This window comes from Pungitius pungitius, chromosome 19 (assembly GCF_949316345.1).
Source record: "Pungitius pungitius chromosome 19, fPunPun2.1, whole genome shotgun sequence".
NCBI lineage: Eukaryota > Metazoa > Chordata > Actinopteri > Perciformes > Gasterosteidae > Pungitius > Pungitius pungitius.
In genome coordinates, this window is record NC_084918.1 from 9,989,708 (window position 1) to 10,007,222 (window position 17,515).

Here is a 17,515-nt window from a genome sequence, read left to right on the forward strand (position 1 = left end):
TTGATGGAACTGTGAGCACATACAACACAACGGTAACGTAAATGTATCCCCCCTGCCCCACCCTGTGTTTGATCTTTTTACTGTCCTTAAAACATATCCTTTTAGGCAATTTACTATTTACTAAGTTGGACGGGTAAGAATGGCAGTTAAGAGAAACCGGAAAACAAAATTAAAAGAGGATTCAAGTCTAGGATGTAGATTAAGTACCTCCCCGAGGGCTCCCTGTCCTGTTTGTTACCGTTCAAGTGTCTGTTTGTAACTTGTCCTCCTGGTTGTGAGCACGTCAGTGCCTACCTAGTGCTGTGGTGTCGTGTGCGCTAGTACGTGCGCCCGAAGGCCTGTGTGTGTGTGTTCCACTGACTCGAATTGCAACCGACTTTGTGGCTCCCTGTGTGTGCGCAGCTCCTACCTGCAGCCTGTGAGGTCGTCCCCTCTATGGTTCTGGTCTTCCAACTGGTCTCCCTGCCGGGAGACAGCAGCCACATCGGCGCCGTCCTGGCTTGGGGGGCCTTCCCCGTTTGCGGGCCGAGCCTCGGCCTTGTCCAGGGCAGGTGCGTTAAGGGCGAATCCGTTGGACCTGGAAGAGTTTGTGTTTTGAAGAATATACATGCACCATCATTTAGGTCACTAATCTGCCTCTCAGCAAAACATCAGATGGAGTGACTTGACATTGTACTTATTTTTTTCAGTGCTCACCCATCCGACATATTGTTTCTCTGCGACCATTACCAATTATGTGTCGTTGTCCCAGGTTCAAAACACCTCTGCTCAGGGGGGAGCCGAGCACACAACTGGACCAGTTTAAAAAGATTGAAGCCATCATCTCCTCTGATCTAGACCACTGGCTGTGCAACCTGTACTTTCAGGTGTGCGTGTGCGTGTGTGTGTGTGTGTGTGTGTGTGTGTGTGTGTGTGTGTGTGTGTGTGGGTGGGGAAGAGGATCTGTGGACAAAAGAAGCAACCCTGTCTACCTTTTCTCTTACTTATAATAATCATTGATGCTCCACTCTTCTCTGTTCCAGTGTGCCCACTTGATGTTCATGTTATGACTGCATTTGGTTTTGACATCAATTCAGCAGATAATAGGCCCCACACATCAGCAGCCCATTTGAAGATCCAGTAGCTGGAGTTATTATGAGCACCAAGTGTAAGCCATTTCTATTAGCACAGCATATTGATCTATTTTCAAATAAGCATATTTGGTTTAATGATGCGGCTTTGCTTGAAAGTTCTCATTGTCCTTGGACTATTTTTTAATTTAATTGGCACAGGAGAATGTTCCTTTCCCTCTTAATGTTCATCCAGTCATTAAGGGAAAGCATCATGGAGTGATGTGTGTGTGATGTGTGTGTGTGCGCGATAAGGAAACACGTGCATGTCTGTTGTTTTTGTTCATGTTATATACATAATTGTGTGCAGGTATGAGTGGTTGTATGTCATGTGTTTATGTATGTGCCCCCCCTGCCTGTGACCGTCCTCTATAATTTGTGAGGCAGGTTGGTGGATCTGGGTAGATGAGGGTGGGATTTGGGGGTTTTCTATGATAAAAGCAACTGGAAAATGGCCCCAGAGAGAAAACAAGAACCACATCTTTACCCAGCAATTCCGGATGCATTTGAGCTGATGCATTGATTAGATTAGTAAACATCTTAATTGAATTAAAAGCCAGAACAAAGCTCTGTGGCTTTGGTTGTTCTCTTTAATCGTCCCTGCGACTGTGACATGCTGTTTGTATTACTGCATTATCATCACTGCATTCATTTCTGGGGGATGAAAATTTAGCTCTTTTTTTTACATCTTTGCAATAGAATGGGCAATATTTATACCAGACACATTTATGGTCTTAATTGAATAATTGCATGGTCTTATGTCCCACTATGACAAACCGTCTGCAGTTCGAGGTCGAACACCTGCAGTGTAACGACACACACATGCTGATTTCACCAAGAAGATGGTGACTCATTGGAATGATATGAAATATAACTGTTGGTGACGTTAACTTAAAATGGTTTTAGTAATGTTCATTGTAAACTGAAACCTTAAACACACCGATAGACCCCCGCTACATGTTTGTGATGTTTCAGGTAAAGAGGCTCCCTTCCCCAACCTGTGGGGGACCGGAGCGCTGCATCACCCTTTCGATGCCTTCACCTCACCCCCCAGTCTCGTCCCAAACGGAGGTCCGTCACGACCAACCACGAAGCCGACCGCCACTCCAGGCCCACTTACCGTCCCACCCACCGTCCCACCCTCCGTCCCAGGGCCGGCTCACTCCTCAGCCTGTTCTGATCCAGCCACAGTCATGCCCTCGGGAGCGGGGGCAGGCGAGCCCGCTGGGGGGCATCCTCGCCGGGGGGTCTCCTCTCCACCTGTCAGTTGATTCCGCTTGTGTCAGCTCTTCATCATCTCTGCCAGGTAGGGTTCTGATGTTAACCCCCCCCCCTGACAATGCCACAGTGGGGATGAAATGTCACCGTAATGTCACAAGCGCTGGGATGGGAAGAGTGGCAGGCCTCACTCACTCACCGCAGTTCGCTCGAGGGGAGGGTTGGGTTGGCTATACACACACTGGGCCAGGTTTGACAGATGGGAGGTAAATCAAACAGAGGTTGTTTTCTTAGTTAGATGAAATGCAAAAATCCAACAGATTAGTACGAGTCAAGGCAAATGTTTGAGCAGCGTGCACAACACTGATTTACGAGACTTCAAACGTATTCCAATAAAGCATTTTATAATATAACCACCAGTAAATAAAAAAACCTCCTTAGCAGGAAGTATATAGACCACTAAAATAAATTAAAAAAATTATAAATTATATAAACAAGTTTTTTCAATGAGCGGTTGGCACTTTCCTTTAGCCGTTATATGTTGGATGAGGACATTATTAAAAATATCCGTCACTTGAGTATTACATGTATGCAGAATTTGTATCGATTTGCTGTCTAACTAAGCTAAACTAAACAAAGACCTGGTACACACAAAGTTATATTATTTTGTGTTCACGAATACGTCAATCAATGCTCTGGCTTTAACAAATTATCTTTTGAAAAGATTATTGCAAAATATTCTAAGCTCAACATCCCCTTATCCATCGTGAAAATGATTTCAGATAGCAGACGGCTGGAGTGACTGACTCTTCTATCTGTGGTTAGTTCTGCCTCTCTGTGGGAAGCGTGCATGTCCCCTCCTCCGGGTGCTGTCATTTCGTCCTACAGACTTACACACCCAGGTGTGAATATGATTATGTTTCAATTTTTTTGTGACGAACTGGCGCTATTTTGCTTCTCTTTGCACACGCACATGACGTCCATCAGATCCACCGACGAACTGGTCTGATGTGGTTGCCCTGCTTATCTGGTGTCCTAGGCGAGGTCATGCCCCAATTGTAACCACATCTAGAGGTGACTAACGACCTCTGTTAATAGCAGTGAGAGTCCACTTCCTCATTTTCAAAAACAAACTATTCTCATTTCCCACCTAGTAAGTAATCCAACATCCTGGCCTTTGCCACAAATCAAATCCAGGCTCACTTGGTATTGATCTACTACAAAGGCAACTGGCAAGCCTCTTTTGTTATTAATACATCCCCCTTTTTTCGTTTCCTTTTCTTTCTTTTTTTTGCACGCACAGCTCATCTTTATTTAACAGTTCTCAAAAGTTTCTGGGGTGCTCTGCTTTAAACATCACACAGGCTTTTTAATTACAAATGAGTTGTGACAGGTCTGCTGGGTAGCACCCTGGCCCATTTTAAACGTGATGCCGGCTGACAGCTTGGCAGCGTTCTCCCAGCACTGAAACATGTGGAAGAAATTGGTCTTTTACATTTCACAGCTTGTCGCTTCCTCCGTCTACTGACCTGTGACCCCCCACAGAGATCCTAACGCCCACAAGGGAAGTGTCCCCAACGAATCGGCTGCCTGTCTACAAAGAGAGAGAGAGACGTGGGACGCACTCACTGTGAGAGATTTATGTTCTGCCACACGAGGCAAAAGGTACCAGGTCTCTTCACCAAACACGGCTGCGTACTTTGGCTCAGACACAGACTTCAGCGCACATACACACACACACATATTCTGGCAAGCTAGCTGAGGAGGTTGCCTGGGAAGTGAACCCGATCCGTAAGTGAAATAACGGATCAAAAGGTGTCCTGCACAACACCTCATCCACACCGATCCCTAAGCCGACCCGACGTTTGCGCCTCGTTTGCATACAGATCTGTTCATTTTGCATTACCTCTGGAGCGAATTATGGCCTTCAGATGGGGAGATTACGTCAAGGTTGAAGAGAGCGATCGGAGGGACAACTTTAACCTCCCCCGAAAAAAATGGAAATCCAATTCAGCGAGGAGAAGAAGAACAAATTACCTCCTTCCTCAGTCCTGAGTCAAGTCTGGGGGTTTCAGACAGATTTCCTTCCCCTATCGCGCCTCTCCGTGTCTGGCGTGCCGTGTGGAGATCGCTTGCTCCGCTCGCGTGACGCCTGGATTTTCCTCATTACCCGTTTGTCTCAGAATCGGGACAAGTATTTGGAGACCTCTTGTCACTTGAAAATGTACACACAGCAGAGCTTGACAGTGAAACTGGAAGTTTATATTCCTGAGGCCTTGAGTTAATTAATCCCAGTTGAAAAATCAGTGTGTGGTGAGGTGTCTATTACAGAAACAAACCTGACATCCCAATCCAGGATCTTTGAAAAAATGACAGGGAAGAAATCTGAAGATTACTTTTCTGCTTCAGTGCTGTTTATCCTAATTTTCCTCCGTAGACTTGAAGCACAATGGAGTGTTTTTGGTGTTTTACGTAGCAATAAACTAGAGGCACACTGGGTTAAGTGATCTTTCACACCAGCTGAACGATCCAGTTACTTTGGGTTTGTTTGAACCCAATTAGATTAGCTTCTGGTTTCACGACTGCTTTTAGTGAATCACTGAGCACGCCGAGGATTCTGCCTTAACTGCAATTCTGCCACTTCTCCCTGCCTCTGTTCCAAGACTCCTCATCTCATATCCTCTTTGGAGCACTGCCCTGCACATTCTGGATACGCACCCCTCCTGGCCCGGCCCCTCTGATCAGAGTTTGAAGCCACAACGTGACGTCACAATGTCTCAGTTGCACTCTGCATCCCGCCGATTAATTCAGCAATGTCGAGGGATTAGAGCGATGAATCCCGTTTGCAGAGATACTCATGTAAACCCTCACAGTGGGTACGGTAAAAAAACATAAAGGTTTACATGTGGGGAGCAAATCCAGAGCATGTGGGACAAACAAAGGTGACACACTAAAAATATCCAGCTGAACATGGTCAAGGCAGGTTTGACTTTCAAGAGCAAATTACCTCACCAGTGAGAGTGAAGGAGTCTCGAAAACCGTGTTTTTGTACATGATAGTATACATCGAGCGTCTGTTATAGCCTTCACACTGCTGTGGACAAGAAATGAAACTGTTGTATGAAGCGACATCCAGTCCTCGCCGTATCATAGCAACCTCAACGCGAGATCCGGACGTGGACTCGGGGGTAATCCTTGAGTCACTGACCTCCGATCCCGCTCCGGCTTTGGAACCAGTCGACAGGCAATTACCGGCCCGGGTGAGAACCAGCATCGCGGCCTGTTTGCATTGCACAGCGGCAGCACAGCGGCGAGCTCTCGACGGTCTCACGGCCCTCGGGCTTTTCTCTTTCCTCAGCCTGCTTTTGTGTGTGAGCGAGAGAGGAAAGAGGTGCGTTGAGTTATGCAGTTGTGAGGTGCACTCATTTGTATTTCTACCTTGGAAAATGTTTTGCGCATGTATGCAAGTGTCTACATTTTAATATCTTTGTTTGTACGCCTTCCTGTGTGTGGGTGAGTCAATGCAGCGGACTGGATGAGTGTGTGTGTGTGTGTGTCTGCTGGTCTTAACACAGCTCAGAGCACGGGGGGATAACAAGGAGTTTGTTGTTGGCCTTGAGTGCCCGAAGAGGCTGGAGTTGTGGCAGCTCCAGCACTCTGAGTTCACAGACGTAGCCCTCAGCTGTCGAAGCTGTCGATTCTGCCTCCGCGCTCACTGTGCTTCCACGGCGTCTGCGCATCAGCAAGTGGGGCCTTGTGTAATGAGTGTGTGTGTGTGTGTGTGTGTGTGTGTGTGTGTGTGTGTGTGTGTGTGTGTGTGTGATTGTGCAGTCAAAGAGAGCATCCTGATGCACCTTAGTCCAAATCTGTGCGTCAAGGCTTGCCGTTAATGTTGTTAATATAGATTGCAGTGCGTGTGTGTGTGTGTGTCTGTGTGTACGTGTGACCGGCTTCGCTCTGCAACACACAAATGCTTTGTTCAAACATATTATTTTCTCAAATGTACATATTAGCAGTAAACTGTGAGCGGATTTTGATGTTTTGAAAATTTGATTTGGCAAATTTACTATAGTTTTCCCATATTTTGGATTTTTTAATCAAACGTGATAATTCTTTATTGGCTGTCATTTTACAAAGTGTAGAAATATATGTCTGCGCATTGAGGTACAATTGCAACGCATTCAAAAATATTTGACTGATGTGAGATTAGGGGAATCTTTTCGACACCACAGTGAGTTTACAGTAATCTAATGGCAGAGTATAAATATGTATTATTTTATCCCTTGACTAGACCAAATATAGCCTTATTACCTTGTAACTGTAGGCACTCCACATGTTTACCATGAAAGCAGTGGTAATTAAAAACTACATCTGTGTTAGGATGAAATCTGATTTCAGATTCGCTTAAAAATAGCAGTGAGCAGACTCTTCCTGCCATTTAAGCTGTCAGAAGGATTTCTGATGTGTCGCATTTATTTAAGTTATTATCACTGATATATTTAATCCCGCAGGAATAAAAAAAATGTATCATTGCTGGGTTTCCATATGCATCATATAGATGTGACTGGTTTAACAGGGTAAAAAAAGTTTCACATAGTGAGATTTTTACATGTATCAAGCTAAGGTTTACTTAATTACATCCTCCAGGCAATGCGGGAACCCTTTTTTAAATTCTCTGAATGTTAATATGCTAAATAATGCAGATCTCCAACTCTTCAAGCATGAGACACACATCTGGCGGCTTACCATTTAAATTACAGCTGAAAAAAAGAAAAAAAAAGAGTTAGACGGATCGAGGGAGAAGGGAAAGAAGAGGGTGAAAAAATACTTTAAAAGTAATTTGCTAAAGAAAAGAATTGTAAAATGAACCAAACCTAATTTCTTTTTTGATTTTTTATCATTTCTAATTGCATACATTAAAGCGTTGAGGCTGAGAAGGTTCAGCTCTGATTGTGTGAGACGATGCAACAGTCTTCTCTGTTGAGTCGAGTCACCACAATACTAAATCTACATCTCCAGTGCGCTCAGAAATACTAGGAGGAAGCCTTTTCTTGGTACTGCTATAGACATATTTTAAAACTTTAAGTTTTAGTTATTATTTCTATTTCTATTATTTTAACTCTCATTACAAACCTGGATTTTTAATGCATTTTTAATTATTGTTTTGTAATAAAACCTTACCTTCAAAATTAATTGTACTTTTCAGAATGCTTTTATTGTCGATTTTCATTTTATTTATGAATATCTTGTCTGCAGTTCAAGTGTATACTCGTAATCATTTGGATTTTGTAATATAAATACCACTCAACCACCCTTGATCCTAATTATGATTGCCAGATGTGGATTGCAAAAGAAAACAAACATGAACCTTTCATCCTTTTTCACACTGCACATTATTTCTTTCTTTTTTGGGGCTGCAGGGAAGAATTCCTCCTCAGGAGCCAATTCTGGGAACACGAGAGAGAAGAGTGATCCATGCAGGGAGAAAGCAGAGGGCGGGACTCACTACAAGGTAACATTGGCATTCAAGGGAAAGTGTTCCCTCCCCTTCAATGATCACCCTCTCTTCGCTTTCCCCTTCTCCCTCTGCACCCCTAAAAACACACCTCCCCGGCTTATTATCTGAGATTTGTCAAAATACATTTCACACTAACAGGTATTTTTCAACCTTCAAAGACAGTTTTGATGTGCTTGACAAGCCAAAGCAGCTCAAATTCTGTGAAATCAGCAACGCCAACCAGACCTCTTTTTTTTTCTCTTCCTTTCTCCAAACCGCTCTTAACACGCCTCTTCTTGTGCTGCAGAGGACTTAAGCTAAATTAATCAAAGCCTGCATGTTACCTGTCGTACTTTGAAGTGGTAATTGCGAAATGACCCCGTGTGCTGATGTGGCATTGCTCCCTCCTGGTCCGCCCCTTCATTGTGCCTCATCCGCGCCCTTTTGTTGTCAGTGAGGAGCATATGAACGACATCAACCACCGTCTTCCACACACACACACATATATGAACAGTATGTTCGCCAGAGCCTCTATCCCTCCGAGTCTTTATTCTTACTAACTTAAATACAAAAGGCTCTCTGGACCACCATTAATCAGTGATGACCGGTTAAATAAATGAGTTTGTTGATATGAGGTTTTATTTCTCCGTAAGCCTCTGTAGACCGTGTTTTCTTTTTCCTTCTCCTCTTGGCCTTTAAAACCCCGGCAAACTCTGTCAAATGTCGTGGTGTGGAACCCAGTTGTCTAATGATTAAGTGGAGTGATCTCCAACCTGCACCAGCCCGGGAGCGCAGGGGATCAGATTTCAACCCTTCAACCTGCAGTGCAGGGCTAATTAAAATGAATTTTCTCCAGGCGACCACTTTGCCCACAGGGCAGGAATCCAGCTATATACGGAATCTGCTCTTAAGGTATTGCATTAAATTTATTGTGCAGAGACACTGGAGAACATTGTGGTTTATATATCTCCTGCATTTTTTTTCTTCTCCCCGTGCTTTCTTTTCCGCTCCTTTCCACCGTTTTTTATTGTGATCATCACTCTGGAATCCAAGCTTGCTTTGGCAAAGATTGCCCTATGAAAACGGATGGAGCTTTTATGGGGCCCTGCCCATTTACTACTTCCTGGGCCCTGTTCATCTCAGAGAGAGAGAGAGAGAGAGAGAGAGAGTGAGAGAGACAGACATAGGGAGGGAAAAAGACGAAAAAAATTGAGATAGGCGGAGTGAGACATGGGCGGAAGAGAGAGCGAGGTTGCTTATTCCATCTGTGGTTCTCATTAACATACATCAGTGAGTATTTCACAACTTCAAGCAGAAAGGCACTAAGCCCACCCAAGGGCAACCCAGGCAGGGCTGACAGGGCCAGGCAAAGCAAGCCGTTAACATGTTGGCGGCTCAACAAATAATATCTGCTCCCAAGTACCTCGGTGAAATATTTAAAACCCTACTTCCTAACTCCATTCGACTGTGTTTATGACGATGAAGGTAAATGACTTGCGTGGCAGAGAACCCAGTGCCAGCTGCTCAAACATGACATATTTAACGCCACCGTCACCGCGCACCCGCTTCCCAGACGAACTCAACATGAATGATGACGCACCGTATGCGATTTCGCCGCCGTTCGCGTCTCGTGTCAATTGAGGTGGGGTGGAGATATAGGAGAGGCTCCAAAGTGCCGCGCACACTGTCACTGTCACCGTCTGCATCCCCCAAGATAAATTCAGAGGCCTGTTTCCTGATTTGATTACAAATGACATCCGCATGCGTTCTCCCCCCCCCCCGACTTCTGCTCCTCACAGAAGAAGCCAATCAAGAAGACAAATAGCCGCGGCCCCAGCGTGAGTGGCGGTGGCGGCGGCGGTGCACCGCCTCTGCAAGCGGAAAAACAGAAGATGCAGCCTTCAACGGAGAACCTCTCCAAGGAGGAGATGGGGGAGTTTACATTCTCCCTGAAGTAAGTCGCACCACTCAGCTATCACGAGCACGGCATCAACCAGACGGATGCTGACAGCCAAATGTGCTTACAACACCTCATGTACACGTACTATAATGTTAGACTAGCTGTGTCATCCTTTGTTATTTGCTTTATTCTTTCAAAGCAAAACGTTCATTTGTTCACATCACGTCATTGCGAGAGAACTTTGTGAGAAAGCAGCTCACATGGATCGATCATACCTCTTCACATCAGAATTAATACGGACTCAAACAAAAAAATAACTTTCATTTTGGAATTTTACAGATTTTGAAACCAAATGAAATCTGTCTCATTGCCACCAGCTTGGTTTGTAGCAAGAGTACAAACCAAACCTGTTACATCACTACGTGGCTTATTTGTTTCCTCTGCACTACAAAATGCAACAAAGGAAGTTTGGGAAAATGTGTTTTTGCCGTAGCTTACAGCATTTAATTTAATGAGAAAAAACGGGAATGTATTAAATATCGAAAAATAAAAGAAAACCAGTTCAAGCACCTCGGCCAAACATGTTAGAAGCAACAAGGTGCACCAACGCAAATAAAGCATCAAAAAAGGCTAAAAGCAAAATTGCTTGTTTCAACAGAAAATTCATAGGTATTTGTTTTTATTTGAACATCAACTAAATTAAGGGGAGGGGATTACCGCACACACTACTATACGGGGGGGGGGGGAGAAAGAAAGCGAGCTCTCCCTGGAGATTTAAAAGTATCCATGTTTCCTCATTCCTCACAGTTGGTAATTTATAGCTGCTGGTCACATATTAAACAAGATCAGAGACTACTCCCTGACATCTTCTGCACATACTGGGGGAATTCAAATGATTACCAGTGTATCCTGCCAACAAATGACGACACAGGGACTATCTTGAGGGAGAGTGAATACAAAACGAACACAGAAACCCAGGCAGGCTGCACACAAAGGGACACAATTAAATGGTTTTCACGATTATTCATAGTGCCACTTTTTTTTTTTTTTTACCTCTGAGCAGTCGCTCGGCGAGATGAGACATTTGCGTCAGTTATAGGTACGGATCGTATTGAGTCGGAGCCCCGGCGGTTCCCTGGTGCCCCGTGAAGGTGCTGCTGCTATTGATTTTATCTTTACAAGCGCACACATTACGGTATCTCTGAGCTGTGGGCTGCGTTTTTTTTTTTGCCCTCGCCTAATCACGACAATAGAAATACACAGTGCCAGTCTGGGCTTTCACAGTGAAGTTAAAGACGCCGCAGTCTCAAAGTCACACCCTCACCTGGCTCTCCCACTGTGCTGTTTGACTTCTTCTGGGATTCTCCACATCACCTGAGGACTCAGAGACGCAGACCAAAGGAACTTTTTACTGTTTGGTTTTTTATTTTATTTGCCGTAATGATGTCATCTGCATCTCCTCTGGCACTGCTATGTTTGTATCTGCGTGTGTGTGTTCATATGCGTTTGTGCGAGTGTGTGTGTGTGTACATCGTGTCTTGACTGTGTCTGCATGCAGTATGTGAGCACAGGAATGTCTGTCTGTGTTTCATGTGGGATCAGGATTCACACCAGAGTGATTGAGGGATATTACTGCCATCTATTGAGCCACAAGAGATTGAGCTCATTGAAATCTTTCACACGGCGTCACAGTACAAATGAGCGAATCGGATGCTCATGCAATATTAAGGAAACACTTTGTGACAGTGAAATTGAGTTTTTTTGGATAGTCTGAGAATCACACAAAATATTTAACGCAAAGCATCCAGAACGTCACAGTCCGGAGCACTTTATTCCCCAAGTGGAATAAATGTAGAGAAATGTATTTAAATAAAGTGTGTTCTACATTATCGCCTACACCTCCCATTGTCACTGCATTAAACATAACTTAAAAAAAACATTAACTTCATTAAAGTTCAAGAATGCTGTCTGAAAAGAAAAAAAAATGTTTGGCAACTAACTGTTCATCTGCATGAAATGACTGATTATAAAGTCAGTCATGTTGTATTAATGTTCATGTTTCATAAATGCCTTTTTTCCTTGTTATAGATAAAATAAGACTTAGTTTTATCCATGATTTAAAGCTTTGGTTTCAGTGGGGCTTCAGCTTCTCTTTGAATTTTTGAAATTAGTGATGATTATGATCCTGGTTGAAGCACATCAATAACCACCCCCCACTCCCATCCCACAAAATAAAAGCGTGAAACATACATTACAATTTACAAAGACAAACTAACCAACCTTTCACTGCAGGTATTGACAATGGAAGTCGATTCTGGTCAAATTAAAAACAGATACTAAAAAAAAAAGAATGATTTCTCCTCTCCTGCTGCTATCTGCTTGAACATGCATTAAAGGCTCCTGCCGCCCTTCCATCCTTTTTGATGTCAACAAATGTAATCTTAACCACCTTTTTTCTCACCAAATAGCGCGGCACAAAATAAAAGCACCTGATTCAATACAGCTGGTGTAATTCGATAGGCCCAATTTGATGCTTATGGATACCGTGGCAAAAACTTCTCAAAAGGTAAACATACCATGACTAAATGAATTGCACACCTTGGGGTACTTTAGAAGTACTTTACACTAACTGTACCCAGCAAACTGGTTAGCATTGATAGCTTAACATGTTTTAATTTTTTTAACTGATTTTAACCGACCCATACAATCCCTTATCACTTGTTGTTTTTAAGAAAAAGTATTGTTCCTGTTAGTCACTGTACAAAGTTTGATATAGATTGCATCCATGATTATTGCCAATTAACTTTGTGTCTCACCAATGTCACCCACCTATTTCTTTTTTTTCTCTGGTTTTGAGGAGAGAAACCTGTTTTAATCAAAGTCATTCTCACACAGCAATTAGATCTAATTAGTCCAATTATCAAGGTTCTAATTACATTGAAATATACCTCCCAAATCTCATATCAATTATAGTATGTGTGACTTGTCCTGATCAGCAGACATTGGGAGAGAAAGTGTAGTAAAGAGTAAAGACAAGGATGGATGCGACGTAGAATAAAAAAAGAGCATCCACATCCTCCGGAGGCCAAATGACTGCAGAACTAGATCCATCTGTCCCAGAAACTTTTATTCCATAAGACTGTAGCCATTTGGGGGTAAATGTCACTTAAACTTTATTAATTTGTTCCCTTCATATTCTGTATATTCTTGAGATAATTATCCCCTGCATTAATATCTGGATATTTGGTAGCACATTAAATTACAGGCCCACGTGTGGCAGGCAGCAGCCCACAATTACACCCACACACGCACGCACACACACACAGACCTGAACAGTATGTCACCATAGCGGTGCAGTAAGGCGCTGTAGGTGCATCGGCAAAACACGCACGCACTTGCACAGCCTGTTCTTGTTGTGTAGTCAGAGGGAACACACTGACCTAATTTCCCCCCAGTTAGCTCGGCTCGTTGGGGACCAACAATCCTCTCCGCCCGTTTCCCCCGACCGAGCCTATCGGAGCGCTCAGTCACTGAGTGTCTCTGTCGCTCTCTTCCCGCGCCCTCCATCTGTTTGAGTCTGCATGCCGTACGTGCTCCAGTGTAAGGTTCGCAGCGAGGTCTGCGGTTATATTGTTCACGGCTGCTCAGCTCGGCGCTATCGTGCGCGGAGGACATTGATAACATGCCCCCTGCGGTGTCCCTCCTTTTCTAAAGAAGAGCCGTTTACCAATCGTGGCGGGAGAGCGAGATTGGCCTCCAGGAACAGACAGAGCAAGAGAGAGAGAGGACCACCTGAAACAACAGCTAGTTCCAGGCTGTCAATCTGGCTGCGTACTGCAGCTTCAGATCACAACTCAGTGCAAGGGTCAATCAATTCTGATGTAATGCTGGTAGGAGAGGTGGGTGGAGATGGCCGTGCGTTTCACCCCTGGGTCTCCAAGGCTTTCCTGAGCTGGAAGGGGGCAGGAATGCGTGCGTGCATGCGTGCGTGCATGTGTGAAAGGAGAAAGCCCCTGGCTACCACGGCCCGAGTGCACATGTTAGGGTTTTCTGCAGCCAGACGCGCCCTGGGTCACACACACACACACACACACAAGCTACGTGTTGCTTCCTTTATGGAAAACACAACTGTCAGCTCTACGACCAGCTGATGTTGCAACATGATTGGTTAATCTGCAGTGATGTGGCCGTCAGTCAGAGGGGACTCTAGTCCCATTGGTGGTCTGGGTCAAATGCATGCCTTTCCCACAGACACGTGAGAGAAAGTGTGTGTGTGTGCGTAGGAGATTTGAGTGATTACTTGCGATGTGTGGATGATTGTTTGTGTGTGTGAAAGAGAGAGTGGTAGACCAGAGGTGACACTTTCCTCACGCTCTTCTTTTTCATCTGTAATCACTGGTGCCCGAGTCTGACATAAACATCTAAAAAAGGTTTTCAAAAGTCAACAAACAAGATCTTAAAAGCGGATCCGTGCACGCAAATCACATGTAAGCTAATGCAGTGTGTGCTAACATGGGCTAATGCACTCGGCCCTGTGCAAATAAATATGAACTTTTAGGAATACATTGCTGACTGGCAGCTCTAATAATAAAACTGACAATTTGATTCTAATATTTGTGTGTGTATGAGCTTGATATCATCAGCGACTTCTTTAGCCATTGCCAGTTTAGAACCAGAGCATGCTGGATTAAAACACCACAGTAAAAAGTTTGCACTTCACGTCACAAACTTTATTTGTTGTGGGGCACACATGTATGACGCAAGAGTGAGTCTGTTAAAAGCACACTGCCCGGCACAGACATATGGCCCATTTGTGGTGTTTTCCCAGCCGTCAGGTTTAATTTCATCCTGCATAGACACAGATGACGGCTACATTCCTATCTGATAATCGGTGGCATTTTCAAGTCATGTCTTTGCAAGGAACAACTTTTTTTTTTTTTTTTTTTTGTCCATCAACCACTTAATTGCTCCGTCCGTGGATAGTTTCCCACCTCTCTTGCTCTGCCTCTAATTTACTCCGTCTTTGCATTGTCATCCTCTCCTCATTCTCTCTCCGTCTCTATCTCTCTGGTGACAATGTCCTGCAGTTATGAGGCAAGGTCAGAGAAGTGGAAGCTATTTAAATACTGATGCAACTCTCTGGAGGCCCGCACTCAGCCTCCGCGGCACTCTTTGGTGTGTGTGTGTGTGTGTGTCTCTCACCCGCTGATGAACGAATGGATCACCTTAGGACATTATTTATTCGTCCCACAGTGATCATTTCATCTACCAACACCATGTTTTGAGTATTTTCCTACTGCAACAACAAAAAAACGCTGGCCCTGGAGTAGCTGTGTGTGTGTAACGGACCTGTGTGATTGTTGATCCCAGGTGCATCTGCATTTGAAATGTTTGCACCCTAGTTAACGGCGTCCCAAGGGACCTGCCATTTCCATGTTTTAATCCCCTAAATCAGGTTCTCCATAAAAACGCCACATGTTGCGTGGGGCTGAAACGGCTACTCCATGTACACTGAAACTATTCCAAGGTGTGTGAGGAGGCCAAAACACATTCTTGCAGGAGGGATTTGTTTGGCTGGTGCGCAACTTGCACAACTGGATTATCGCTCATCGTATTTGTCGTATTACGCTAGCTGCTTAAGCGCCAGATGTTTTTGAACAAAATATCTTAATACAAAACAGAATGAAGAATCAATGGGTGTGCTATTAAACGTGGTTAGGAGTGTATTGGACTGGAGACAGCGACCCTGCTGAATGGTAGCAATGTCTTCCTTTCCTCTGTATTCACACATTTTTGGAATCTATTTAAAAGGATAAATCACGGGGGGGTATTTGACTACGTCTCGATACAGGACTTCCTGTCTTATCTTTGCTTTGAACAAATGGTTGAAGTAATGGTTGAAATGATAGCGTGCCAAACTATTGCTCAAAAAGCAAATAGTAGCAATTATTCAATGAGACATAGATCATTGGATCATTGATGGTCAGTGCCCACATAAAATGCTCCACATTATACCTTCAGCATGGCCGTGTGAAAGATTTGTTCCAGTCCGCTTAGTTTCACAGTAAAAGGGAACAAATTATCAATGCAACAGGTTTACAAGTTTAAGATTCCGTGCCAGCGTTGGATGTCATCAACAGACTTTTCCTTCGTCCAAAACATGCTTGCTCGCATGTCAGAACCTCCCTCGCATTGTAAAAATGAGCAGCCAACTATTAGTCGAACATAAATTCCTAATTTAGTGGAATGTTTCTTTTTCCACTGCTTCTGAATATTCTCTTCTCCACTCCCTGTCAGCTGCAAATAATTCAGATAATTTGGTGGTGCAGTATTATACTGTTTTAATTACATAATGGTGGACTCTGAGTTCTGCAGCTGAGTCACTATTCCATCATTCTCCTTTGACTACACACAAATACCTGCCACTGTGGTCCAATTTAGTCAATGAAACTCATTTATGTGTTATTGCTTTGCTAGGGTCTCTTGTAAAAGCTTCGTTCATAAAGCTAAACGTTGGAACAATTCAAAATAACAGAGAGGGGCAGAAGGCAAAAAGTTACTTCAGTATAAATAAAACTTCTCACAAGATGATAGAAAAATAACTCAATTATCTAAAGTAGGCATATACTGCATATCGTGCAACTCCTTTTTAATGCACACACCCACTCAAGGTTCTTTGGAAAACAACAACAGCTTTGCAACCAATGATTATCATTTAATAAATCTTGTGGGAGCGGTTTCTTTGTTATTTCCATTTTATGAAGTTATATAGCTTCCTGTTTTATATTTGCCCCCACCTGTGCGCAACACCCTGCTAACATGCCAATCATTACGTAAGCTTATGTGCTTTTGCGTAGATGCAATAAATAGGTGGTTTCTACTGTGGGATTTACTGTAGCATCTGTACATGATTTATGAACTTAACAGATTGGCAGCAATAGTGTGCATTTGTTCATGTACAAGCAACATAAAGGTAGCTGCAAAGGGGCAATCAGTACAATGCAGATCACTGTCACTGACCAAAGCTGTAATGTTGGATTTGGGGCTGTTGCTAAAGCCAATTTTCAATATATTGATCTTTTGGCTATTTTACATATTACAGTTATAAACTACCCTCTGTGTTCTGTTAGTCTGTTGCTTGTTTACAGGTTGCATATTAATATTCTGATGATTTATATTCTTTTTCAAGGACACCTCAGAAATGAGATGTGTTGTGTAACCCCCCAGGGAAGGAGAATTGATACTGTCACAATCTGAAGTAAAGGTATTATTAGTATTTTTCAAAAGTGAAACATGAACAAAGATGTAGTATCTTCAGTTCTATCTCTTGTCACCTAAGATAATCACACTTCCATAATCACCAAAACACTCGTGCATCTGGGCCACTGAGAAAACAATCCCATTATCCGTCAATCTTTTAAGTCTATTTTCACACTTATTTTTTTCTTTCTCTGTTTCCCCCGAAAGCAAAATAATTCCTTGATTATGTGGGGAAAGATTTGTGGTTTTAGTGTTTTTATAAACAATGCCGGTGGCCCCCCCAAAAAAGTGACAGAAAATAGCTTAATCCTCACAATAAAGGGATAAGTCCAATACTTTAAGTGGCCTTAGACTGGAGGGTTTAAGCCATCAGTGAAATGCAAAAGGTTTCTGAGGGTAACCTTCGTTCTCCTCGGCCCTGAAGCCTCTTCAGCATACATCTGTACCCCCCCCCCCCCCCTTCTTCATCTCTCATTACTCCATGTCTGTATTTGCCACTCACTTTGTGCTATTTTTAAAGCTACAGCTCCCA

At 43.5% G+C, this 17,515-nt stretch overlaps 1 protein-coding gene across 1 annotated transcript in view; it reads left to right on the plus strand.

Moving 5' to 3' along the window:
• ofcc1 (orofacial cleft 1 candidate 1) overlaps positions 1–17,515 on the plus strand; it is a 74,346-nt gene that overhangs the window by 25,122 nt on the left and 31,709 nt on the right. Inside the window, exons 13-17 of the mRNA XM_062559365.1 lie at positions 403–551; positions 752–866; positions 2,085–2,415; positions 7,747–7,838; positions 9,623–9,777. Coding sequence (XP_062415349.1) covers positions 403–551; positions 752–866; positions 2,085–2,415; positions 7,747–7,838; positions 9,623–9,777 — 842 coding nt within the window. The remainder of the gene's footprint in view (positions 1–402; positions 552–751; positions 867–2,084; positions 2,416–7,746; positions 7,839–9,622; positions 9,778–17,515) is intronic.